We start from the raw sequence: 26,948 nt of genomic DNA, 5'->3' as shown, positions 1-26,948 counted from the left end.
TGCCTAAAATATGTACTGTTTGCTTCTCTGATTTGTTTTATTTGCCTATTGTAATTACTGAGCTAAAGAACATATTCATTGCCAGTTTTGTTTGTTCGTCATCCTTCATAACTGTACTTTAGGTTTACCATACTTCTTTCACCGTGGGAGAGATGGTTGGACTATTCTGATGTGATAGATTTTTCTGAGCTAAAATGGACTGCGTTTTCCAGCATTCCTGACCATGGGCTAGGCTTCCCAGCACCACTGAGCCTATTTTTTCCCCCTGCAAGACCAGGGCAGACACATGGAGAGAGTTCTTTCTGTCTGCTTCTGGGCTTGGTGTGATAGAAGGCTACGTGATTCCTGCTGCAACCAGTTATTCCTTAGGGTTTTTCTATTAACGCCCTGCAACTCTCTGTCTTATTTGGGTTGCCCATAACCCAATTGAGAGATGTCTGTATGATCTTGTTCATGAGAAAACTTCGGCCTTCTAGGTGTTTTTGACTTCCAACTTCCACAGAATTGCAGAACATTGGAAGGCCAAAGTTTGCTCATTGCCTGAGCAAGATCATTCTCTTGTGTCTCTGTGTGCATGCATCTTAACACATTCAGATTTGCCAGAAATGTTACAACCCTACAGTGGAGGCCTTTCTGACTTTTTCTCCTCCCTTAGGGACTGGTGCATCTCTCGGCAGCTGTGGTGGGGCCATCGCATCCCAGCATATTTTGTGACTGTCAATGACCCTTCTGTGCCACCGGGAGAGGTAGGACCAGAGGACCATTGGGAGCTGGTGTTGATGGAAGGGGCCAGATAGCCAGAAAATGAAACCTGAAAAACGTTTGAGATCTGAAGACAGAAAAACGTCTAGCACCATGTGCTTGTTGAGCACTATGACCAAGGATGGGGAGGGTAATAGAGCTGTGCTTCTAGTCCTATCAAGGTGCTTGTGACATCTGCATTCAATTTACAGTGTAGAGATGCAGCTCATGCCTCCCCCTGTATGTTTACTTGAAGTTTGAAGCTTGCTGCGCAGGCCCCAACAGTGGGGTTAATACTCTATATGAAGACACAAGAGAGGGCCTTCTTAGCCATGGCATCCCAATTGTAGAATGCCGGATGGTGCCAATATTTATTTAATTCAGGCACCAAGTGAAATCCTCGCTGTTCACCAAAGTCTAGGGCAGAGCTTTCCAAATGGTTGATGTTGGTGACACACTTTTTAGACATGCATACTAGCAACCCAGAGGCTGAAAACAAGAGTTTTCCATATAAAAAAAATTACATATAATATAATATATAATGTATATGTACGTTTCATGTAATCTTTACTGTTTATGCGAGGTTTGGATCCCCCCCTTATACTTCTTGATTCTTGTGTAGTTTCTTCTATTGCAGGCATGGGCAAACTTTGGCCCTTGGATTTCAACTCCCAGAAATCCCAACCAGCTTACCAGCTGTTAGGATTTCTGGGAGTTGAAGGCCAAAACATCTGGGACCCACAGGTTGAGAACCACTGCCCTATGGGGGTCCCTTCCAGCTCTTGTGAAGTTTTTTTTTAAAATAATTAATTGTAGACAAGTAAATTAATACAAATCTTGATAATGAAATCCAACTTACATTTTCACTCAATATAATGTATCTTATTTACTTAACCTTACCAATCCCAATTCCACACTTGTCAGCCACTTATGTCCAGAGGTTTTTCCAGCTCTAATGAAGTATAACCTGCCTGAGGTCTTCACAGACTGCAGACTAGTGGGAACCCCTCTCCTCTGTATTCAATTCTCATCCAAAGCTCTGCATTAAGAGAAGATTTAATTAACCACACATGGCCAGCGTATGATAATTTACACTGATGAAACCGTACTGTGTAAGAAAACTGCTAGAGCTGTGATAATAGGCAAATGTTAAGGAATTGTACTATATTGATGATCGAGCTCTCCAAGTCATTTTTGACAGTCAGTAGTGAAGAAGAGTTTGAGCTTATTCATGGATGCAGCAGGCAAGCTCTTTTAATATTGTTTGTGGACTTCCCTGCAGGATATGGATGGCAAATACTGGGTAAGTGGTCGAAGTGAGCAGGAAGCCAAAGAGAAAGCTGCTAAAGTCTTCAAGGTGACTGCGGATAAAATCTCCCTTCGTCAAGGTACAGTCAATAGGGATTAAGGAGGGGAATTAACAGGGGGGTTGGGAGGCAGAACTTGTCATCTCTTGTCCTCAGTCCATGTCCTCACAGGAGCCCATGGTTACATGCATGAATATAAATAGATAACACAAACTATATATTTTTCCCTGAGATAATACTTCCTAGGTATCCCTAGGTCCTCTAATGCGTTTCTATGGTTAATTTACGGTAAGACACAACTAATCAAATCTGCAAATGATCACCTGCAAATATTGAAGGTTGTGTTTATGCGTAGAACACACATTTTTCCTTAGCTTATGTAGTTTGAGGCAGCTCTCCCTAGAAGTCAAGATGACTAAACTGAGAGTGCTGCACTTTCAGTGTCTCATAAGAAGGCATGATTCACTAGAAAATAACCCTATGCAATATGATTTTTGTTCCTGGATTATAAATGTCATTTCCTAATTGGTTGTATCATAAAAACATGGAAAAAGTTTATTAAACTGAAAAAACTTTGATTTGGTGGGTCATCCTGCAGCACATTCTGCTATAGTTTTTCAATGCATATCTCACAAAACTCTCAACCAATTCAACAAAGTTTGTAGCAGGCACAAAAACAAAGTTTCTGGAGTATAACAACTACTTTTAAAGTAAGCACCACACAGTTAAACAAGAAACAACACTTTTAAACCAGGAACAGAACATTTTTCAAATTTCGTTACATAGTCTAATATTTGGCATAGTAGAAGGCAGTAGGATAATTGGAAGACCACATTGTAGATGGAGTGAGTCAATTGGGGAAGCCACAACTTTGAGTCTGCGGTTGGTGATAAGGTGATGCAGAGGCTTCTTATTCATGGAATTGCCATTAAGTTGAAGTGGGCTGAGAAGCAGTTAACATCAAAAAGTGAAAAAGAAATAAAGTAATAAAACTGCACCTAAAAAAGAAGGAACACTGACCAAAGCCAGCAATACAAATTGATTTACAAAAATAGCTGCACTTTAAAAATTGTAATACCAGAAGTATATAACACTATGCAACAAAAATTAAAAAATGTTCTGTTTCTGGTTTGAAAGTGTTGTTTAATTGTGCTGTACTTACTTGGAAATGAGTTGTTCTACTCCAGAAACTTCATTTTTGTGGCTGCCACAAACTGTGTTGAATTGGTTGAGACTCCATAAGATATTTATTGAAAAACTATAGAAAAATGTACTGCAGGATGTCCCGCAAAAACAAAGTATTTGCAGTTTAATAAATTTTCCCATGTTTTTTTATGATAGAACTAATTAGGAAATGACATTTATAACCAGGAACAAAAATCATGTTAAATAGTGTAATATTTCTTTTATGACAATACAAATCGTCTTGGTATGAAAGGAAGCTGATTTAATTATCATCAAAATGAAGATAACCAAAATATCTACTAGTTCAAGATTAGGCTGCCTGGTTTCTTCTCAGTGTTTCAGAATAATGGTACAACCACCACAGTTAGTGTGGCATAATTAACCTCAAGCACAGGACACTTTGCCAACCTTTGTCCTTTTCTCTCTGTTCTAATTATTGGTCCTATGTGTTTCTTGTACCCTGTTTCCAGATGAGGATGTCCTGGACACCTGGTTCTCCTCTGGTCTGTTCCCTTTCTCCATTTTTGGGTGGCCAAATCCTGTAAGTGTGATGACTTCAGAGCTGGGCTATGAGGACGGGTGAGCTGGTGTTCATTTACAATTGTTCTACTCCAGATCTCATTCACCTTTCTCCCCCTCTCTTTTAAGAATGAAGACCTCCATGTTTTTTACCCTGGGACTCTCCTGGAGACTGGACATGATATCCTCTTCTTCTGGGTGGCCCGAATGGTTATGTTGGGTCTAAAGCTCACAGGGAAGTTGCCGTTCAGAGAGGTGAGGATGAGCCTTCATTGGTTCTTTCCCTGGATATCCTGACAGTATTTCCTCTTCACTCTCTTTTTCAACTGTTGTCACTCATCTGCAAAGTTTGAATTGGGACGTTTTCCTACAGTTAGTGCAAATTTGTGAGGCAATCCAGCCTACCATGTCATTTTAAGAATCCTTCCATATGCTACAGTTCCTGTATTCTTCATCGTTAGACATCATGACTTAAACTGATGGGAGTTGAGAAACAGTCACATCCAGAAGGCTGCAGTTTGTTCTGTTTACTCAGGAGAGTGAGGTCTGAATTGAGATACAAGGCTTGTGGACATGTCTGACTTTTGAAAGTCCATTAACATTTCCCCAACCTCAGAGCCACAAGTGCTGTTGGGTTGCTATTCCCATTATCTCCAGTCTGCATAGCAGATAATCAAATGTGATGGAGTTGTCATTCAGTAACCTCTGGGGACCCAGGGTAAAAACTACAGAGCACCAACCACTACATAAAAAAATTGGATTGAAATCTCAGTCCATAATAATAATCATATAATAATACTTTATTTTTATACCCCGCCTCCATCTCCCCAAAGGGACTTGGGGCAGCTTACATGGGCCAAGCCTGGATAAAGGAACAAACCAAGATAAAATAACATCAAGAAATACAGACACAGGCATTAAAAACATAAAATAATGATCATAGTAAAAACATGGATTTGGCACCCAAGTATAGGGGGAAAACGAACTGGGCAAAGTGCACCGAGTGAAAATTGTAATACGAGGTAGTTGAGTAAGTGCTACCATCAATGGGAGAGCACTTGGGGTGGGGTAGACCCTGTGATTATAACAAACTAATAGGGCAAGATAAAGTGCAACAAATGAGGAGATGGTCTATCATAGGGATGGGGTGCCATGGGATAGATTCAGCGGCCCTTTGAAGGCAATCATAAGGCTGATGTGGTCCCCAATGAAAATGAGTGTGACATCCCTGATTTAGGTAGTTACTAGACCTTATGGAAGTATCATGGACAAACCTGGAACCAATAACTTTTGAAGTTTTAATGTAGTATTTTGCTCAGTTAGCTCTTTATCTCTTTAAGAGAGTGTTTCTCATGCTGTCTGTCATGGAGGATTTTCTTTAAATAATATTTTATTAAACAAAAAAGAAAGTTGTTTATAGTATAAAACTATATAGACAGAGTAAAACACACACAAACTGCATAGTAAAACGGCAATTAGAAAAAAGAAAAACTAAAACTGAATTACAAAATATAGTAATTCAAAACAACAACAACAGCAATAATAATAATAGGGGTGATGATGAATGGCATAGCTTCCAGTGATGCAGACACTACTAATAAATCATGCCTTCTCCAACTTTTTCTAACATTTACTAAACAACGTATAGGTCTGCTGTTAGACATCATTTATTCCCCAAAACCGAATACTGCTGACCTACACCAATAGTTTTTTGAAAATACAATTAAATGTGCTGATCTGCCTAAAGCTTGTTATTGTCTTGTTTTTCATCAAAGTCACCAATTTGTCCATTTTTGCTAGATCATACATTTTCACCTCTATGTCAGGGGAAGCACTCTATATTTGAAATGTCCCTGTCAACTTTAAAATGGCAAATCTCTTATTGCTGAGGACAGTTTTGCCACCTCAAGAAGAGATAGGACAGGATGTAAATAAAGTTGACTCAACTTGACTTGACAACAAACGGTGCTGTGGTTTGCTGAAATAAAGCTTTAGTTAGTGGTATGTGAATGTATGTCTATTAACTGGTCACATTTTGTTGTCGGCTTACCAATTCTGGCATATTTAAAGCATGAGTTTCCTGTGAATTTCAAACCTGCAACCGTGGCTTGTCCCGAGGTTGTCTCTCCTTCTCCCTAACCTGAAATAAGAGATGACCAAAAAAAAGCAGGAGAGAAACTGGGAAGATCTGCCATACAGTTAACAGCTTAAATCACAAACAGTGATTCATAAATAACCTTAGTTTATTGTGATGTGCGGTCGTGTCGGTTGCCTATTCCTAGCATTTCTCTTACTTTTCATGGTTTTCTTTCAAGGTTTACCTTCATGCCGTTGTTCGGGATGCTCATGGCAGGAAGATGAGCAAATCCCTGGGAAATGTGATCGATCCATTGGACGTTATTACTGGCATCACACTGGAGGTGACCTATTATGTTTTCAGCAAGTGAGGTCAAGTGTTTATTTGGAAGGGTTGCAGTAGACTTCAGTGATGTAATACATAATTACGATAGGCTTGATCATTGTATCAGGTATAGATTTTTTGTAAATAGCTTTCAATATCATAGATTTGCTTTGGCAGACTTTGAGGAATATTACAATTGACCTCATCAAATTGCACTGAAAGCCTATGCATCACTAACTCTTCCATCCCTGGGACTGAGAGAGCTGGAGAAAGGAAAATGCACTGAGATTTTGCCTTGTTGAGCCGCCTTCAGTTCAACATTCTGGTTGTTACACCTTACAAAAGACCAGCTTTTTTTCTATTTCCATTTTTATAGGGCCTGCATGCTCAGTTGCTAGATAGCAATTTGGACCCGGCTGAAATTGAGCGAGCAAAACAAGGACAGGTATGGTTATTTCCTGTTGCTGGAGTTTGAATTGATTGAGATTCTACAAGGAATTCATTGAAAATTATAGCAAAATGTGTTGCAGGATGTCCCACAGAAAGAAAGTTTTGCAGTGTTACAAACGTCGTCCATGTTTTTATGACAGAACCAATTAGGAAATGACATTGTAAACCCAGGAACAAAAATCATGTTACATAGTGTTGTCTCTAAGAGACTCCAATTGCCCAACATGATTCTATGATTATTTTCTGCTAGAAGTTGCTCATAAAACTATGCTGGAGAATCTAGAGATTCCTAAAGAGGCATTCCCTTTAGAGATATAGAGAGGAATACAAATAAAGTTTGTTATTATTATTATTATTATTATTATTATTATTATTATTATTATTATTATTATTTTGGGGAAAATAGTTTTTTATTTTTATAGTTTTTCCACTTTCATATGGTATATATTATATGGCATGTCATATGGTATTTAGGGGGTAAATGGTATCTATTCTATTTCTGTGTACACACACTCACACATTTATAATAGAATAAAATATGTCCCACCTATGTGTGTACGAATTACAGTATTTATTTTTCTCTTCTATATTATACTAGCTTGGGTATTAGCTTGGGTACTTGGCATTGTCTGGGTTATTTGAAAAAGTCAATTTCTTAATTGTACAATATACATAAAGTTGTTGGTGAACTACAACTCACATCATACCAGGTTAACCCCCTGAAACTCCATCAGTACTTAAAGTTTGTTATGTTGGGCAAGTTTGCTGTCTAGATGCATCATCATTGGGGTTCAGTCTGCTCTCTGGCTGTAGGGTGAACTACAGTTCCCACCATGATGAGTCAGTCCCCTTCAATTCCCTCCAATAGGTTCAGTTGGTCATGGAGGTTCTGTGTGCCAAGTTTGGTCTCAATCTATTATTGGTGGAGGTCACAGTTTCTTTGAGAGCCACGGGGATGCAATGGGTTAAACCCTTGTGTTGGCTGAACTGCTGACCTGAAGATCTGAAAGTTTGAATAAGCGATACGGGGTGGGCTCCCATCTGTCAGCCCCATCTTCTCATGTGGGGACATGAGAGAAGCCTCCCATAGGATGGTAACACATTTGGGCAAGACACTTCTGGTGTGAAAGAATCGGTCTCTGTAGATGGCTGATTCTCTCACACCAGAAGCAACTACAGTATATTCTCAAGTCGCTTCTGACATGATTATAAAAAAGTGTTTCCAGATGTAGATGAACTACAACTCCCAGAAGGTCACTTCCCCCCCCCCCCGCAAGCCCCACCAGTATGTTTAGTTGGCCATGAGGTTTCTGTGTGCCAAGTTTGGTCCTGGTCTGTTGTCTGTGGGGATCACACTGTCTCCAGTTGTAGGTGAACTATAACTAGCAGAAATAAAGGTCAGTTCCACCTAAATTCCTCCAGTAGGTTCATTTGGTCATGAGGGTTGTGTTTGTCAAATTTGGTCCTGGTCTATTGTCCATTGGGGTCACAGTGTCTCCAGATGTAGGTGAATATAACTCCCAGAAATTGTCAGGACCCAGGCTGCAGAGCACCAATAACCATACACAGAGGCCAGAATCTATCTAATATCTTTATTGAAGGAATATATAAAGTTAATAAAAACAAGTGTAGAAAATAGTCCAGAAGTAGACCTTTCAGGAAAGGGCAAAATTAGTCCAAAGAAGCAATGTCCAATATGAAATATTAAGGTCCAAAGTTGTAATCCAATAACCGAAACACTCACTTTGCCAAGCAAAGTGAGGGGAGATGACAAGGTCCTTTAGTCCATGAAACTAGAGCGAGGCTAGGAAGCAACTTGATTCTTGGAAAAACAAGGCTTGATTCAAGGCAACAAGAAAACGAGGAACAAGAACAAGATCCGTGGTAATTACTTGGCAAGGTCCGGGAAACAAGGCAAGACTGAGTCCTGGAAAGCAAGGCAAGATCCGTGGAGCAAACAAGGCTGAAAACGAAGGCTTGGAATCAGGAACAAAGGCTTGGAAGCGGGAGTAGCTGTCCACACACGCTACTCCGGTAGCTGACGAATTGACTCCGCAAGATCCCTTTGTGGGTAAAACACCTAAATAGGGTCCCGTTTTCCCGCCAAAGAGCAGTTCTCTGGAGAACCAGAAACGAAAGCTATTCTCTGAGTCCAGATGCATGACTCCTTAAAGTTTCCCATGGAAAGCAGGCTTAATCAGCTGAATGCTTAGCAGCTATCCTAGCACTCCTGCGAGACGCCTGTTCGACTCCCCTCTGTTGTTTACAAAAATCATGGCGAGAAAACGGGGGAGATTTTGGCTCAGGGCTTGTTTGACAGACTTCTGGAATACAAACCTCCTGCAGGTGCAAAGGCCCCATTTCTGGCTGAGATAGTGGAAAACCCAAGTTTTCCTCTTCATCTGTCACAACAGCACTAGGAACAGGACTACATGGCCCATGAACCATCACACTATCCCCCTCCTCAAGCCCCCTCTCAAACTGGGACTCTCTCCCCGAGGCGCGAGGCTGCGGCTTGGCGGGATAGGTCTGATGGAAGCGGCGGGTTAATTCGGGGGCATGGACTGTGGAAGCGTCTTCCCAAGAACGTTCCTCGGGGCCAAAACCCACCCAGTCAATGAGATATTGAAGGCGGCGGCGGTGAAAACGAGAATCCAAAATGTCCTGAACCTCGAACTCCTCCTCCCCATTCACCAAAACAGGAGTGGGAGCCAGCCGGTCTGCATCAGGGCGCACACCATCCGCCGGAAGGAGCAGGGAGCGATGAAACACTGGATGAATGCGCATAGAGCGCGGGAGTTGGAGTTTGAAAGTCACGGGGTTAAGTTGCGCCACCACTGGATAGGGACCAATGAAACGGGCATCTAATTTCCGGCAAGGGCGATGGGAGGGCAAAAAGCGAGTGGACAGAAGAACCCGGTCTCCTACCTTGATTTCGGGCCCTGGCTGGCGATGTTTGTCAGCGTGGCGTTTATAGTCCTCTTTGGCTTGGTCCAGTTGCTGGAGCAAAAGTTGTTGCACCGCTGTGAGTTCCTGCAGCCAGTCCTCTGCTGTGGGAACTTCTGAGGTTTCAATGACAGGAGGAAAGAAACGTGGATGGAAGCCGTAGTTTGCAAAGAACGGGGTTTCTTTAGTAGAAGCCTGGACCCCATTGTTGTAGGCAAACTCTGACAGCGATAACAGGGAAGCCCAATTGTCCTGCTGGTAGTTCACATAACAGCGAAGGTATTGTTCCAAAGTGGCATTGGTGCGCTCAGTTTGCCCATCTGTTTGGGGATGATGAGCCGAAGATAAACGAGAGTCTATGCCCAATAGTTTTTGTAGTGCTTGCCAGAAACGAGAGGTGAATTGGGACCCACGGTCTGTGACCAAACTCTTGGGCAATCCATGCAATCTGAAAACATGTTGGAGGAATAGATCTGCAGTCTCTTTGGCCGTGGGAAGGCCATCACAAGGAATGAAATGGGCTAACTTGGTGAAAAGGTCCACCACCACTAGGATCGTGGTGAATCCACAGGAAGGTGGTAGATCAGTGATAAAATCCGCAGAGATTATTTCCCAAGGGTGGGATGGGGTAGGGAGGGGGTGCAGAAGCCCTGAGGGCTTTTCCCTTCTTGTCTTGGAGCGCTGGCATACTGGGCAGGTGTTGACATATTTTTCCACATCTTTGCGGATCTTGGGCCACCAGAAATCTCTTAGGATCAAATGCATGGTTTTGAATAGTCCGAAATGTCCTGCTGGCTTGCAGTCATGACACAGACGAAGTGCTTTTTCCCTGCCCGGTCCTGGGGGGATGTAAACATGATTTCTATAGCAAAGTAGCCCATCCTTAAGCGAAAAGGGAAAATGTAGTCCTTGGCGAAGTTGGTCCTGTGCCCAGGCATCTGCTTGCTGACTAGCCCTGATTTCCTGAGCACAAAGGGGCCCTGGAGTAGAGGGAGTTGATTCAATGGGAGTGGATTTGGTGTTTCCCACTGTGAGCGTGGCAAAGTTCTCGGGCTGTAGCAGCTGGGACTCCAAGGTCTCCTTGCGCCCTGCAGCGTATTCCGGTTTCCGTGACAGAGCATCTGCTTGCTTGGTCTGGGCTGGGGTTACATAATGAATTTGGAAGTTAAAACGTTCAAAGAATAAAGCCCAGCGTTGTTGCCTCTGATTTAGCTTGCGGGCAGTTCTTAGATGCTCTAGATTCCGATGATCAGTATGGACTTCAATGGGAAATTTGGCCCCTTCTAACCAATGTCTCCAAGTTTCAAAGGCTGCCTTTATGGCCAAAAGTTCCTTTTCCCAAATGGTGTAATTCCTCTCTGGTGCGGTCAATTGACGGGAATAAAAGGCACAAGGATGGAGATGATCTCCCACTGGTTGTAGGAGTACAGCCCCAATTGCCACATCGGAGGCGTCCGCCTGCACGACAAAAGGGGTTTCAGGATCTGGATGCTGAAGGATTGGCTGGGACGTGAATAATTTCTTTAGTTGCTGGAACCCTTTCTCTGCTTGATCTGTCCAGCGGAAAGGCTGTTTCCCACGGATGCAGCTGGTGATTGGGTCAGACCAGCGGGCAAAGTCTGGAATGAACTTGCGGTAGTAGTTCGCGAACCCCAAGAATCGTTGCACCTCTTTCTTGTTGGTTGGCGCCCGCCATTCCAATACTGCTGAAACCTTTGCCGGGTCCATGGAGAGCCCTAGTGGCGAGACGCGGTACCCCAGGAAATCTACCTCTTGTAGATCAAAAGCGCATTTTTCCAGCTTGGCATAAAGTCCATGATCCCGCAATCGTTGTAACACCATTCTGACGTGGTTCTCATGTTCTGATTGTGATCTAGAAAACACCAAAAAATCGTCCAGGTAGATGATCAAGAACCGATCTAGATAATCCTGAAAGATGTCATTGACAAAATGCTGGAACGTTGCGGGAGCTCCACATAAACCATAATTCATAACTCGGGACTCGAATAATCCGAATTTAGTCTGGAAGGCGGTCTTCCACTCGTCCCCTTCTCTGATGCGAACTAGATTATACGCTCCCCGAAGATCCAGCTTGGTGTAGACCTTGGCTCCTCGAAGTCGGTCTAGTAGGTCCGAGATTAAGGGCAGGGGATAGCTGTTCCGCTTAGTGATATTGTTCAATGCTCTATAGTCCACCACCAAGCGTAAGTCCCCTGACTTCTTTTTCACAAACATCACTGGGGAAGCGGCTGGGGATTGAGAGGGTCTGATGAATCCCTTGCGAAGGTTTGACTCTATGAACTCCCTGAGAGCTTCTTGCTCCGGTTCAGTCAGGGAGTAGAGATGTCCTCGCGGGATCGGGGCCCCCTCCACCAAGTCAATGGCACAGTCATAAGGTCTATGTGGGGGTAATCTCTCGGCTTCTTTTTCATTGAATACATCCCAATATTCTGAGTACTTCTTGGGCAAGGTGATAATGGGTTCAGTGTCTGTGGTATGGCAGACCTTGGCTACAAGGCAATGGTTTTGGCAATATTTTGAAGCAAACTGCAGTTCTCTGTTGGACCAGGAGATGCTTGGGTCGTGGAGTGTCAGCCATGGAATTCCCAAAATCACAGGGAAATGGGGAACCTCGGTAACAAAGAAGGAAATCTCTTCCATATGTTCCCTTATCCACATTCTGGTGGGTTCCGACCACTGGCTTACTGGACCCGTCTTGAGGGGGCGGCCATCGATGGCTTGCACCACACGGGCGTTCTTGAAGTCGTGATATTGTAATCCCAGAGAGTCGGCATACTCTCTATCAATGAAGTTGTTTGTGGCTCCTGAGTCTATCATGGCATGGACCATGACGGGCCCTTTTTTTGCTGACCACAAGGTGACCACTAGAAGAAATAGGACCCCGGTTGGCGGCTCTTGAGTGGGTTTTTTGACCGGGTTGGCGAGCCTCTCTACGCCCGGTCGCTGGCTTCCCCCGCCGGCTGTGCGCCAGCCGCCTCAGACGTCTTCGTCTCCGTGGAAGACGCCGCCGCCAGTCGTGCAGCGGGCTTCCCCTTGGCTGGACACTCTCTGGCGAAGTGGCCCCCGTTTCCGCAGTACCAACAGAGATTTAGGCGTTGGCGGCGGGCCTTCTCGGCGGCATCTAATCTGGGACGCACATTGCCCAACTGCATCGGCACCTCCTCGCTCCCTCTGGGGTATGGGGCTGGTGGCGGGGGTCTCCATACTGGACGCGGCTGGACGCCAGTGGGAGCGGGAGGTTTCGCCCCAGCTCTACCGCTCTGGCCTCGGACCCATTGTTTTCTGTTGGCAAGCATGACTTCAGCTCGTAAACATTGATCAATGAGTGCTTCGAGAGAGTGGGGGGGATCCACCTTGGAAATTTCCTCCAACATCTCGATGTTGAGACCCTCCCGAAATTGACCTCTGAGGGCTATGTCGTTCCATCCGGTGCTGTGGGCCAGCACTCGGAACTCAGCTATGTACTGGGACAATGGTCTGTCCCCCTGAGAGAGGCGCCGGAGTTTATGGCCGGCTGCCTCCAAATTGTCTTCGATCCCCCAAGTCGCCTTAATGTGATCCAAGAAGTGTTGCGCTGATCTTAGATGTGGGGAAACTTGGTCGAACAGTGCCGTCGCCCAGTTGGCCGCTGGCCCGTCTAAAAGGCTGTAGATCCACGCCACTTTGATGTCTTCTTGGGGAAACTCGGCATTGCGGGCCTCTAGATAAGCCTGGCATTGGCGACGGAAAACATGAACCTTAGAAGCTTCTCCAGAAAACTTGGTTGGCAACGCCAGGGCCGGGAGACGGATTCCGCGTTCCTTCAAACCCTTTATTTCTCCCTCTTGCGCATTGAGCTTATCACGGATGCGGTCCACTTCCTCCTTGTCGATGGTGTAGCTGAGTGGCTGGCCTCCCGGTCCGGCTCCGGTAGACATTCTGGCCTAGGTTAATTGGTGCTTAGGGTGGCGGAGTCAAACTGTCAGGACCCAGGCTGCAGAGCACCAATAACCATACACAGAGGCCAGAATCTATCTAATATCTTTATTGAAGGAATATATAAAGTTAATAAAAACAAGTGTAGAAAATAGTCCAGAAGTAGACCTTTCAGGAAAGGGCAAAATTAGTCCAAAGAAGCAATGTCCAATATGAAATATTAAGGTCCAAAGTTGTAATCCAATAACCGAAACACTCACTTTGCCAAGCAAAGTGAGGGGAGATGACAAGGTCCTTTAGTCCATGAAACTAGAGCGAGGCTAGGAAGCAACTTGATTCTTGGAAAAACAAGGCTTGATTCAAGGCAACAAGAAAACGAACAAGAACAAGATCCGTGGTAATTACTTGGCAAGGTCCGGGAAACAAGGCAAGGCTGAGTCCTGGAAAGCAAGGCAAGATCCGTGGAGCAAACAAGGCTGAAAACGAAGGCTTGGAATCAGGAACAAAGGCTTGGAAGCGGGAGTAGCTGTCCACACACGCTACTCCGGTAGCTGACGAATTGACTCCGCAAGATCCCTTTGTGGGTAAAACACCTAAATAGGGTCCCGTTTTCCCGCCAAAGAGCAGTTCTCTGGAGAACCAGAAACGAAAGCTATTCTCTGAGTCCAGATGCATGACTCCTTAAAGTTTCCCATGGAAAGCAGGCTTAATCAGCTGAATGCTTAGCAGCTATCCTAGCACTCCTGCGAGACGCCTGTTCGACTCCCCTCTGTTGTTTACAAAAATCATGGCGAGAAAACGGGGGAGATTTTGGCTCAGGGCTTGTTTGACAGACTTCTGGAATACAAACCTCCTGCAGGTGCAAAGGCCCCATTTCTGGCTGAGATAGTGGAAAACCCAAGTTTTCCTCTTCATCTGTCACAACAGCACTAGGAACAGGACTACATGGCCCATGAACCATCACAGAAATGAAGGTTATTTCCCCCCCAAATCCCTCCAGTATATTCAGTTGGTCATGGGGGTTCTGAGTGCTAAGTTAGGTCCAGGTCCATCTTAGGTGGGGATCAGAGTGCTTTTTGATTGCAGGTAAACTATAAACCATAGTAACCACAACTCCCAAATGTGAAGGCCAATTTGCCCCAAATCCCTTCAGTATATGTTCTGTTGGTCATGGGTTTGTGTGCGCCAAATGTGGTCCAGGTCCATTGTCGGTGGGAATCACAGTACTGTATCTTGATGCAGGGTGATCTACAACTTCCATCATGTTGAGTCAGTGCCCCAAACCCCTCCAGTATGTTTAGTTGTTCAGTTGCTAATCAATTCCGCTCTGTTTGCTGTGTGCTATAGGAAAGGGTAGGAAAGAGTTAAGGGAGAGGCAGTGGGCTGGGTCAGGCAAATTCCAGAGCAATGGAGAGAGAAAGGAACACTGGGAAGTATCTTTTGTGGAGGAAAAACAGGAGGAAATCTAGGAGGAAATTGCCCCCGTATGAAGGCTTCACTTGGGTGGTAGACAGTATGGTGTTTGTGAAGGACATTGGGAGGGCTCTTGGACATGTTAATGGCACCCGCTATAATCTGCAATGTTCCTTGGAGGGAAGGCCTTTGGTGATTCTTCAGCACTGGGAGTTGTAGCTGTTTGTGGAGATGGTAGCCTATCTGTGTAAGTGGACATCCGTGCCACATACAGATTTTCACATTTACTATGTGGATAGACAGATAGATAGATAGATAATGTGCTGAATTATGTATAGTTTTTTGGTAATTGAACTTAATAATTTTTAACTGTTTTATAGTGCATTGTACAATTTTTATATATGTGTTTTATTGTAAGCCGCCCTGAGTCCCCTGTTGGGTGAGAAGGGCGGGATATAAATATTGTAATAAATAAATAAATACATTTAGTGTGACTACGAAGTTCAAATCCCGGGAGCAGCTTGAGCGCCCGCTGTTAGCTCCAGCTCCTGCCAACCTAGCAGTTCGAAAACATGCAAATGTGAGTAGATCAATAGGTACCGCTCCGGCGGGAAGGTAACGGTGCTCCATGCAGTCATGCCAGTCACATGACCTTGGAGGTGTCTACGGACAACGCTGGTTCTTCAACTTAGAAATGGAGATGAGCATCAACCCCCAGAGTTGGTCACAACTGGACTTAATGTCAGGGGAAACCTTTACCTTACTAAGTTCTTACAGTTTCAGCATCTTGAATGACAATATTATGTTTCAGACGATAATCTTACAAGATTAGGATTAGGATAAAATACTAATAGAAATATGTAATAAATATTTTTGCCTGCTTCACAGAAATCTGATTACCCCAACGGGATCCCTGAATGTGGGACAGATGCCCTCCGCTTTGCTCTTTGCGCTTACACATCTCAAGGTAATAGTCCTTCCTCCAACCAGGAGAGGCACACACCTTCTCTTTCATGTTTGGTCTTTCTTTTCCTAGCTTTGTTGATCTCCTGTTTTCCTGTGTTTCCTTCAGGTCGGGACATTAACTTGGATGTGAACCGGATTCTGGGCTATCGGCACTTCTGCAACAAACTCTGGAACGCAACCAAATTTGCTATCCGTGGCCTTGGGGAGGGATTCCAGCCACAGACCAGGCCTGAGGTAACCTTGGCCAAGGAAGGATCTATCTTCCACAATTAAACCCTGGAAAGGTTTCTTTTTAGAATCACAGAGTTGGAAAGAGACCATATGGCCATCCAATCCAACCCCCTTCCATGCAGAAAAAACACAATCAAAGCACTCCAGATAGATGGGCATATCGTCTCTGCTTAAAAATCTCCGTAGGAGACTGCCACACTCCCAGGCAACATATTCTACTGTAGAACAGCTCTGACCATCAGGAAGTTCTTCCTAATGTTTGGGTGGAATCTCTTTTCCTGCAAGTTGATTCCATTGCTCTGAGTCTTAGTCGCCAGAGCAGCAGAAAACAAACTCTTCTTCCAAGTGACATCCTTTCAGATATTTAAGCATGGCTATCATCTTCCCTCTCAGCCTTCTTTTCTTCAAGCTAAACATTCCCAGTTCCCTCTGACATTCCTCATAGAGCATGACTTCCGTCTGCCAAGATCTCCCACCCTGTAGTTCAAGAGATAATTCTGCAAATACTCTGCAGTATAGTATTGTCAGCCCTCCAGCAAATTCAGCCTTGAGGAGGAAGGATCTTGTCCTCACATCAGTAGCATCAGAAGTACTTCATTCCTAATAAGAAACATCTTCTTTGCAGCCCAGTGGCTCTGAGAGCCTCATTGACCGGTGGATCCTGAGTCGCCTGAGCCATGCCGTGGAATTGTGTGATACTGGCTTCCAAGCGTACGACTTCCCTGGCATCACCACAGCCATCTATAATTTCTGGCTCTATGAGCTTTGCGATGTTTACCTGGTAAGTAGAATCTGTGAGGCATTTTTTGATTCCTTCTGTTTTTGTGGGATCAAAGAACATCTCTGCTCTTGTTTTATTTTTAACTTTATTTGTCAAAAATGAATACCCCCAATCATATACACCTTTATAAGTAGTGGGTAGAGTCTGTTTTGGATTTGGCAGTCCTGGGGTGCATCTACACAATAGAATGAAGTCAGTTTGGCACCACTTTAATTGCCACGCTCAATGCCATGGAATGGCGGGAGTTGTAGTTTTACAAGGTCTTTAGCCTTCCCTGCCAAATAATGCTAGTGTTTCACCAAACTATTGGCTCCCATTCCATAGGATGGAGCTATGGCAGTCCAAGTAGTGTCAAACTGTGATCATTATGTGGTGTTAGTGGTCTCTGTGGATTAATAGATAGTTATGTAGAGTGTTCTTTGTGGATAGATCAGGCATGGGTAAACTTCAGCCCTCCAGGTGTTTTGGACTTCATCCAAAACACCTGGAGGACCAAAGTTTGCCCATGTGTGGGATAGATGGACGGATAGAGAGGTAGGTAGGCAGGTGGTTGGTTGGATGAACAGACGGACAGACAGATTGAATCACATTGCAAATAACTGGCTTTTGTAGACTTCTTTACAAGGTTGCATGGAGACAGGGCTTATATCTTTTTAAACTCTTCATTTAGGAGTGCTTAAAACCCGTGTTTGCTGGTCAAGATGAGGCCGCCATTCGGACATCCCGCAATGCTCTCTACACCTGCTTAGATGCTGGCCTTCGTCTTCTCAGCCCGTTCATGCCGTTTGTCACAGAAGAACTATTCCAGCGGCTGCCCCGGCGGTGTCCCTCCTCGGACCCTCCCAGCATCTGCGTCACCTCTTACCCCAGCACTGAAGAGGTAAATGCAGTAACAAACCTGTAGCCAGACTCATGGCAGAGTAGAGACACTTCAGGTCACACTATGAGAGACTTCCTCCTGGGTGAATGCAAAACAGATTTGGAGACCTAATTGACAGTATAAGCCACAAGCAGAAAGTGGCAATGGCTTCTTCTCATCCACACATTTATTTTATTCCAATTATTTAATCAATTAAATAATAAAAGCTGTACTTTTATTATTTACAAGAAAATAGGTCCTGATGGTGATAGTTTGCCAGTTTGTTTGGAAAACTAGGGACCTCCTTAAAGGATCCTTCTCTTTTGTTGAGATCAACCAATGTATCCTAAACCAAAATATTGATCCATCTTTTCCTTTCTTACCTCAGTACCGCTGGAGAAATGAGGGCCTGGACAATATAGTTGATTTTGTGTTGAACATTATTAAGGCTGTGCGTTCCCTTCGAGCAGACTACAACCTCACCAAGACCAAAGCTGATTGTGAGTAGTAAGTGGCGCAGAAGGGACATATATCCACTGATAAAATGGCAGCAGGAAAAAGAACAAGGGAAATACACTCTCAAGTGCCAATTTAGAAACTAAATTTGCTGAGTCTGCTTCTGGGAGTGAAATACAGAGTAGTCAATCTAAGCTAGTGCATTCTGAGAGATCCAGAGTCCAAAAAAGTAATTTTTTGAAGCTTGGTTGGAGTTGGATCGTTTTCATAGACTATGCATCTTCAATTACATTTAGATGCAGCATGAACAGTCCCGTTGGAATGAGAATGTTTTATGGCTAAGTCGGGGTTTGAACTATCTCCCATGTTTCCCATTCATCACTACCCCCCAGTTTACTGTTCTGAATTAGGAAGAGCCAAAGTGAGAATACTTCTGAAATGGTTACCTTGAAACCTGATACTCTATGCTAGTAGTTCTCAACCTGTGAGCCCCCAGATGTTTTGGCCTTCAACTCCCAGAAATCCTAGCAGCTGGCAAATTGGCTGGGATTTTTGGGAGTTGTAGGCCAAAATACCTGGGGACCCACAGGTTGAGAACCACTGCTCTATGCCTTTTCAAGGTTGCCTGTAATCTGGGAGATATTTCAAAATGGCTTGTGCAGCTCTACTTAGAAGTACAGGTTGAGTATCCCCTCCCTGGAATCTCATAGTCTGAAATACCCTGAAATCCAAAATTGTCCACATGAGTGGCTCAAAGTGATACCTTTGCTTTCTGATAGTTCAGTGTATGAAAACTCTGCTTCATGTACTCTATTGCTCTTAGGCGATCCCTTGTAGATTGAGGATGATGGTCCTCCAGTTGTGGGGTCTTGGAGGTGGGTCTGTAGGTTGCTGAAGAGGGTTCTTGTTCCGCATATTCTCCCACAGTGGAGACATCAGTTTCCAGGTGGAAGATGGTCCTGGTCAGAGTTGGCTTGACGCGCTTTCCTTTTGGCATATTTCCCCCTTAAGCCCTTAATTTGTGCTTCATGTACTAAATTATTTTTAAAAATACACAAAATTACGTTCAGGATACGTGTATAAGGTATATATGAAACATAAGTCCCATCTCCAGTATATCTCATTATGTACATGTATGCAAATACAGGTTTTCCAAAATCTGAAAAAAATCAGAAAGTACTTGTTTTAGGAGCTCACAAAAGGCTGGAACATACCTTTTAGGGAAGGATGAGTAGCAAACAGAGAACTGGAACTATCAAATCCAATAGCCTTGGAGAAATTAAAATCATTTTGGATGCATTATGAATGTGGCAATATTACCTTACGCCCTGATTTTTCTAAAGACTGTGGTTATGACTGTCACACTTTGAATCTTGCTTTGAAAATTTGGTTCAAGAAGTTGTAAGTGTAAAATTTTATATGCATATTTATCCCTATTATGATAACTAGCTGTGCCCGGCCACGCGTTGCTGTGGCAAAGTCTGGTGGTATGGGAAATAAAGTATTGAGGAATTGGTGGTAGTTAAGGTAAAGGGTAAAGGTTTTCCCCTGACATTAAGTCCATTATAAATGGGTTATAGAGCTGTGTGGAAGGGCCTTGAGTCTACACTGCCATATAATCCAGTGCAAATTAGATAATCTGTGGAAGAGGCCTAAGTGAGGCCTAACTCTGCCTGTCCCCTGGGCTGAGTGGGTTGCTAGGAGACCAAGTGGGCGGAGCTTAGCCTTCTAACTGGCAGCAATTGGATAAAAACAATTATTCCTCTACCTCTAATTAGGACTTAATTTTTCTTTTCTTTTTGTTGTATGAACGTAGAGGCATGGATGAGGGGTTGTGCTGCCAAGTTTAGTGTTTCTGGGATGTGCAGTTTTGTGGTTTTGTCCTAGGCCGAAATTTCATTACCCTTTTATATATATAGATAGCAGTTTTTTTCCTCTATGTGTGACAAGAGGTAGAATGAGACATTTGAAAGGTCTTACAATCAAATGCAACAAAACACCTGGCAAACTGGCTGGGATTTCTGGCAGTTGTAGGCCAAAACACGTGGGGACCCACAGGTTAAGAACCACTGCTTTAGATCTCTGTAGAAAACACACACAACTGTCTTCTTTCATGTTAATCTGTTGGCAAAAGGGTAAAATGGGCTGTATGTAGCAAGCAGTTGTGCAAATCCATAGCAAATAAAGACAAAGAGGGATTTGTATACATAAAATTTTTGTTCTTGGGTTATAAATGTCATTTCCTAATTGATTCTATAATACAAAAATGGAAAAAGTTTATTAAACTGCAAAATATTGTTTTTGCAGGACATCCTGCAGCACATATTGCTGTAGTTTCTCAATATCTTATTGAGTCTCAACCAATTCGACATAGTTTGTGGAAGCCACAAAAACAAAAGTTTCTGGAGTATAACAGCTACTTTTAAAGTAAGGACCACACAATCAAAGAGGAAATAACATTTTCCAAGCAGGAACATATTTTTTAATATATTTTGTTACATAGTGTTACATAGTTCACTCTTTTCTTTGACTCTGATCTCCTCTTCCTCCATTCCGCAGGTTATTTGCAGTGCCTGGATTCAGAGACTGTGGCGGCTGTTGCTCAGTGCTCCGAATACATCCGCACTCTTTCTTCCTCCAAGCAAGTGTTGATTTTGGAGCCCGGAAAAGCAGCCCCTTCTGGCTGCGCGGTGGCCATCGCCTCTGATAAATGCACAGTCCACCTTTTGCTAAAGGTAACAGAACATACCACACCTTTATCTCAAGGAGATTAGTGTTCTAGCTTTCAAAAGATAAAATCAAAGGCAGGACAGATTGCTTTTTTGGATGTGTATGAATAATTTTTTTTCCTGACAGTGAAAGGACAACAGGATATCAAATTTACTTAGCATCTCATCAAAGGCCCCTTCTACACTGCCATATAATCCTGATTATCAAATCAGATAATCCACATTTTCTGCTTTGAACTAGATTATATGAGTCTACACTGCCATATAATCCGTTTCAAAGCAGAATAATCTGGATTTTATATGACAGTATAGAAGGGGCCTCAGTTCTACCGGACTGGGAGAGCCACTGAAAAACCTGTATTACTATACAATTATAGCACTTTAATACCATTTTAACAGCTATGACTGCATCCTGTGGAATTCTAGTAGTGGTGGATTAGTAGTTTGGCGATGCATTACTTTTCTCTTGTGGATAAAACCTTACAAAACTACACATTCCAGGATTTCTATGGCCCTTTTTCTTAAACTGTGAGTCCCAACCCCAAATGGGGATCCTCTTAGCATAGTGTTGGGGTCCTGAAGAAAACATGACAACCACAAAAAATTCTGAATGCCACCTAGTGACTGTTTTAGATATTTAAATCAATTTGTTATGCAGTGTTTAAAGTGGACTCTTCTTCAGAAGATGCTTCAGCTGTGCTTAATAAAAAAGAAAATAACCTGCTTAGCACATCTTGCCATTGCTGTTTTGTTATCAATAAATGTTTGATTTTTACATCTATTTTATATACCTACATACCCAGGGCCGTATAAAAATGTCTCAGGCAAAAAAGGATTGCAAATGGAAAAGTTTTAAAAGCCCCAGTGTATGAGATGAAGTCATTGTATCAATGTGCTATAACTTTGAATATTGGCATGCATCTACACTAATATTAATGCAGTTTGGCACCACTTTAGCTGCTATGCCTCAATGCTATGAAATCATGGGAGCTGCCAAAGAGGACTGGTGCCTTACTAAACTACAACTCCTAGAATTCCACAGCATTGAGGCATGGCAATTAAAGTGTTGTCAAACTACATTAATTCTGCATTATAGATGCACTCTGTAACCCTGCATATCAAAGTTTGAAAGTCTTTATTATGGCATCCCTTGAGTGGACCTTTGAACTTTTGGGGAAGGAACATATGACAGTATGTCACACTAATAGTTGGGGCAAACAAGACTCCATGCTGTCTGTTAATGTGCACCTTGGTCTTTTCTGTACCTTTATGCCCTGTTGCTAGGGATTGATCGATGCTGAGAAAGAGATCTCCAAACTGACCAACAAAAAAGCAGAGCTGCAGAAACAAATCCTGCGGCTGCGTGAGCGTGTGGAGAGCCCAGACTATGCCGCTAAAGTGCCCGTCAAAGTCCAAGAGGCAGATACAGTAAAGGTAACAGATGCTGCCATTACAACTCCATATTTGAGCTTCTCCTTAGAGCAGGCATGGGCAAACTTGGGCCCTCCAGGTGTTTTGGACTTCGACTCCCACAATTCCTAACAGCCTACCGGCTGTTAGGAATTGTGGGAGTTGAACTCCAAAACACCTGGAGGACTGGTTTACCCATGCCTGCCTTAGAGGCAATGCAGACTTAGCAAAAGTGGCTGTGTGGTTGTAATGGGACAACCCAATGGATATTTAAAATAGAGGAATAGAGAGCATACAGGTATGCCATTGATTAATACGTTTTGCTTACTTTTTCTCAGCTGAAGCAAAGCGAGACTGAGTTGCAGAAGTCGGAAGAAGCCATTGAGAACTTCAAGAAGATGCTCTGAAATCGGCAGAAGGGAAGCTCCAGTGTTGACATTAAATGCTAATCTTGAGGATGGCAGTGGGCAGAGAAACCGTTTAAAGCAAACTCCTTTCCATTGAGAAGGGAGGACCCATTATTTCTGTTTGGCTATTCTTAGTTTATTCTATTTTCTTCAGAGACATTAAAATATTTTGCTGACTTAGAAGACTTAATGGTCATCAATATAGACAGGTGAATGGAATAGATGGTGATAGTCATTGGAGGGTGCTCGGCAGACTGATTGGCATGTGGGTGTTTTGTTGTTGTTTATTCGTTCAGTCACTTCCAACTCTTTGTGACCTCATGGACCAGCCCACGCCAGAGATTCCTTTTGGCTGTCGCCACCCCCAGTTCCTTCAAGGTCAAGCCAGTCATTTCATGGATACCATCCATTCGTCTTACCCTTGGTCAGCCCATCTTCTTTGTTTCTTCCATTTTCCCCAGCATCATTCTCTTCTCCAAGCTTTCCTTTCTTCTCATGACGTGGCCAAAGTACTTAATCTTTGACTCTACTATCTTTCCCTCCAGTGAGGAGTAGGGCATTATTTCCTGGATGATGGACTGGTTGGATTTTCTTGCGGTCCAAGGCACTTTCAGGATTTTCCTCCAGCACCATAGTTCAAAAGCGTCTATCTTCCTTTGCTCAGCCTTCCTTATGGTCCAGCTCTCACATCCATAGGTGACTATGGGGAATACCATTGCTTTAACGATGCGGACCTTCATTGTCAGTGTGATGTCTTTGCTTTTCACTATTTTATCGAGGTTGGCCATTGCTCTTCTCCCAAGAAGTAAAGGTCTTCTGATTTCCTGGATGCATTCTGTGTCTGCAGTGATCTTTGCGCCTAGACATATAAAGTCTGTCACGGCCTCCATGTTTTCTCCCTCTATTTGCTAGTTATCAATCAGTCTGGTTGACATAATCTTGGTTTTCTTGATGTTCAACTGCAACCCAGCTTTTGCACTTTCTTTTTTCACCTTGGTGATAAGGCTTCTCAGCTCCTCCTCACTTTCAGCCATCAGAGTGGTATCATGTGCATATCTAAGGTTGTTAATGCTTCTTCCAGCAATTTTAATTCCAGCCTTGAATTTGTTTGCATGATGTGTTCTGCATACAAGTTGAATAGGTAGGGTGAGAGTATGCAGCCCTGCCGTACTCCTTTCCCAGTCTTGAACCAGTCTGTTCTGTGGTCTGTTCTTACTGTTTCTACTTGGCCGTTATACAGTGGGTGTTTATTAGCGGTGTCATTAAGTGATCCCCATGTTTGAATGGGGCTTTCATGGCCATTTCAGGTCAGCTCAAAATGCAAAGCTTTTCAGCACAATCTGTTCATGCAATCAACTATGAGTCATCAAATATGGATAACCAAATTAGACATGAAATGAAGGAATCTATAATCTGATCCTGTTTGTTGACAGTTGGCACAGTACTTTTCTTAAGATGACATTGGGCATTCCATACTCTTACTGAGACCAGAATAATTCTGTTACCATCTTATAAAGTTGACTATGTTTGCAAAAGCTTATAATCAAAATTGCACTCAAAGGTGCAACTGCATTTTTTAATGTTTTTATGCTAGACTTTCTAAAGTATACAAATTCAGCAAATTTCATTAGTTTTGGTAATATTGTGGTATCTACCGGGGTTTGATTCCCACTTTCAATGTGAATGTGTATATTTTTTACACATAGGGTGTTTCTGTTCATGAGGAAGGACCAAATCAAGAAAACGCTGCTCCCCTCATCATATTACAACGAGATGGGCATGGCATGTGTCCTTGAGCTATGAGCCCGTCTTAATATCATTTACTCATAGTATCATATAATTATTTACTGGAAAGGACTGCAGGAGTAACCTAGTTTAATCCTCTGCCAGTTTAGGAATTCCCACGTAAAGCACCCCTGAAACATAGCCACTTGTACACCTTTCAGAAATACCCAGCTAATCTATTACCTCCTTGGGAAGTATTTTCCATAGTCAAAGCACTTCTTGGCATTGGGAAGTCCCTTGTAATAAGATGGAATCTTCTTTCTTGTAATTTAAATTATGAGCAGCAAAAAAATACGTTTGCGCTCTCACACAGTAGCCCTTCATATGATATTTCAAGATGTCTGCTAATTCAGTGCTTTCAATATTGTTAGCCCCTTTGGGCCTTGATTAAGAGAGGAAAGTGGGTCGAAGAAGAAGAAGCAGGAAGAGGACGACAACAACAACAACAACAACAACAACATTCCCAGTTCATTCGGGAAATCAAGTTTCTCTTAGGACTTGGTTTCCAGATATTTCCTATCTTGCTTGCCCTCCTCTGGACACAGATTCACTGTTGATGTCATTCTTCAGCTGCAGTGCCCAGAATTGATCTATTGTCTTCCAGGTGAGTTTTGACTAGAATGGAGTTCTGCTACTATTTTTTCCTTTGATTAAACACAGTATTCCTGTTGATTTTATTTGTTGTTTACCTTCAAGGCATTTCTGACTTAAGAGAAATTTCTGAAGTTAAATTTCAAGTAGCTCCTGAAGAAGACCTAGAGATATGGACACTTTCAGCCCAAGAACATCTGAGGGACCACTTGATCACTGCTTCTGGCCTTGAGTACAAAGGGGATAATCAACTATAGCAATGGTTCTCAACCTGTGGGTTCCCAGATGTTTTGGTCTTCAACTCTCTGAAATCCTAACAGCTGATAAACTGGCTGGGATTTCTGGGAGTTGTAGGCCAAAACATATGGACATTCACTGCAGTTACCCCAAATGTTGGCTGGAAAGGTTATGTCTTCCAGTCCTCTGCTGATAAAACATGTGATAAGTTTATCCATTCAGAAATGTCCTAGTTTAAAAAATACTTCATGTATAATCCCTTTCTTCCTCTCAGTTTCTGAATAGAATCACACTATGCCAGCAAAACTGCTTTGAAGTGACTAAAAGCATTTTTAGTACCAGGATAGGGGTTTTAATGTAACAAAAGGACTTCTAGGCTTATCCGTAGTAACTCTGAGGTCCGAAGGCTTCCTTTGTACTTTTGCCCTTAAACAGTAATTTGCTACAGGAAAATGCTTTAGCAGGTGAATTTTTAAATTCACTTTGCTGAGATCTACATCCTATAAAAGACAGCAAAGGAGTTGGCTGAATAGACATGTGTTTTTATGACCTGGTTTCATTTGCTAAGTAACCACTAACCATTTTGTCATACAACTCATCTATAATATAAAATTAATGCCGTTCGATGCCACTTTAACTGCCGTGGCACAATGCTATGGAATCCTGGGAGTTATAGTTTGGTGAGATGCCCGCCATCTCTGGCAAAGTAGGTTAAAGACCTTGCAAAACTACAACTCCCAGAATTCCATAGGTGGTTAAGGTGGTATTAGTAAAGGTAAAGGTTTTCCCCTGACATTAAGTCCAGTCATGCCTGACTCTGGGGGTTGGTGCTCATCTCCATTTCTAAGCCAAAGAGCCAGAGTTGTCCAAGGTCATGTGGCCAGCATGACTGCAAAGAGCGCCATTACCTTCCTGTGATCTACTCACATTTGCATGTTTTCGAACTACTAGGTTGCCAGAAGCTGAGGCTAACAGCAGGTGCTCACTCTGCTCCCCAGATTCGAACCTGCGACCTTTCAGTCCGCAAGTTCAGCAGTTCAGCTCTTTAACATGCTGCACCACCAGAGGCTCCAAGGTGGTGTTAAACTAAATTAAATCTGTAGCGTAGATGCACTCTTAAGTAGAAATGATGGCTTATAATGTCTTTTATTTATTTATTTATTTATTTCCAATATTTCTACCCCGCCCTTCTCCCCGAGGGGACTCAGGGCGGCTTACACAACTGGTAGGATCACTACCAGTACATCATAATACAATAAAATAAGAATAAAACAGTTAAAATAATTAAATAACATAATAAAATACAATATATAAAATTTAAAACAATGCAACACCAAATATATATACCAATCATCCATCAGACCTTGTGCAAAAGCCTTAATCCGATCCATGTCAATGCTAACTGAGTTCATTCATTAAACGCTTGCGCGCATAGCCAGGTCTTCAGCTTCTTCCTGAACCCCAAAAGGGATGGAGCCTGCCGGATGTCACTGGGGAGGGAGTTCCACAGCCGAGGGGCTGCCACCGAGAAGGCCCTGTCTCTCGTCCCCACCAGCCGTGCTTGTGAGGCCGGTGGGATCGAGAGCAGGGCCTCCCCG

General features: G+C 43.2%; 1 protein-coding gene across 1 annotated transcript in view; it reads left to right on the top strand.

Moving 5' to 3' along the window:
- Window positions 1-22,920, top strand: part of vars1 (valyl-tRNA synthetase 1) — a 42,909-nt gene extending 19,989 nt beyond the window's left edge. Inside the window, exons 18-31 of the mRNA XM_062969521.1 lie at window positions 656-746; window positions 2,024-2,129; window positions 3,704-3,774; window positions 3,882-4,007; window positions 6,068-6,172; window positions 6,530-6,598; window positions 15,787-15,865; window positions 15,971-16,098; window positions 16,721-16,876; window positions 17,547-17,756; window positions 18,124-18,235; window positions 20,751-20,926; window positions 22,205-22,354; window positions 22,669-22,920. Of these exons, the coding sequence (XP_062825591.1) occupies window positions 656-746; window positions 2,024-2,129; window positions 3,704-3,774; window positions 3,882-4,007; window positions 6,068-6,172; window positions 6,530-6,598; window positions 15,787-15,865; window positions 15,971-16,098; window positions 16,721-16,876; window positions 17,547-17,756; window positions 18,124-18,235; window positions 20,751-20,926; window positions 22,205-22,354; window positions 22,669-22,737 (1,648 nt within the window). The 3' untranslated portion in view covers window positions 22,738-22,920. The remainder of the gene's footprint in view (window positions 1-655; window positions 747-2,023; window positions 2,130-3,703; window positions 3,775-3,881; window positions 4,008-6,067; window positions 6,173-6,529; window positions 6,599-15,786; window positions 15,866-15,970; window positions 16,099-16,720; window positions 16,877-17,546; window positions 17,757-18,123; window positions 18,236-20,750; window positions 20,927-22,204; window positions 22,355-22,668) is intronic.
- Window positions 22,921-26,948: the final 4,028 nt, after the last annotated feature.

This window comes from Anolis carolinensis, chromosome 2 (genome assembly GCF_035594765.1).
Source record: "Anolis carolinensis isolate JA03-04 chromosome 2, rAnoCar3.1.pri, whole genome shotgun sequence".
Classification (NCBI taxonomy): Eukaryota; Metazoa; Chordata; class Lepidosauria; order Squamata; family Dactyloidae; genus Anolis; species Anolis carolinensis.
Note: the sequence above shows the minus strand (reverse complement) of the source record. Positions and strands in the feature narration are given on the sequence as shown.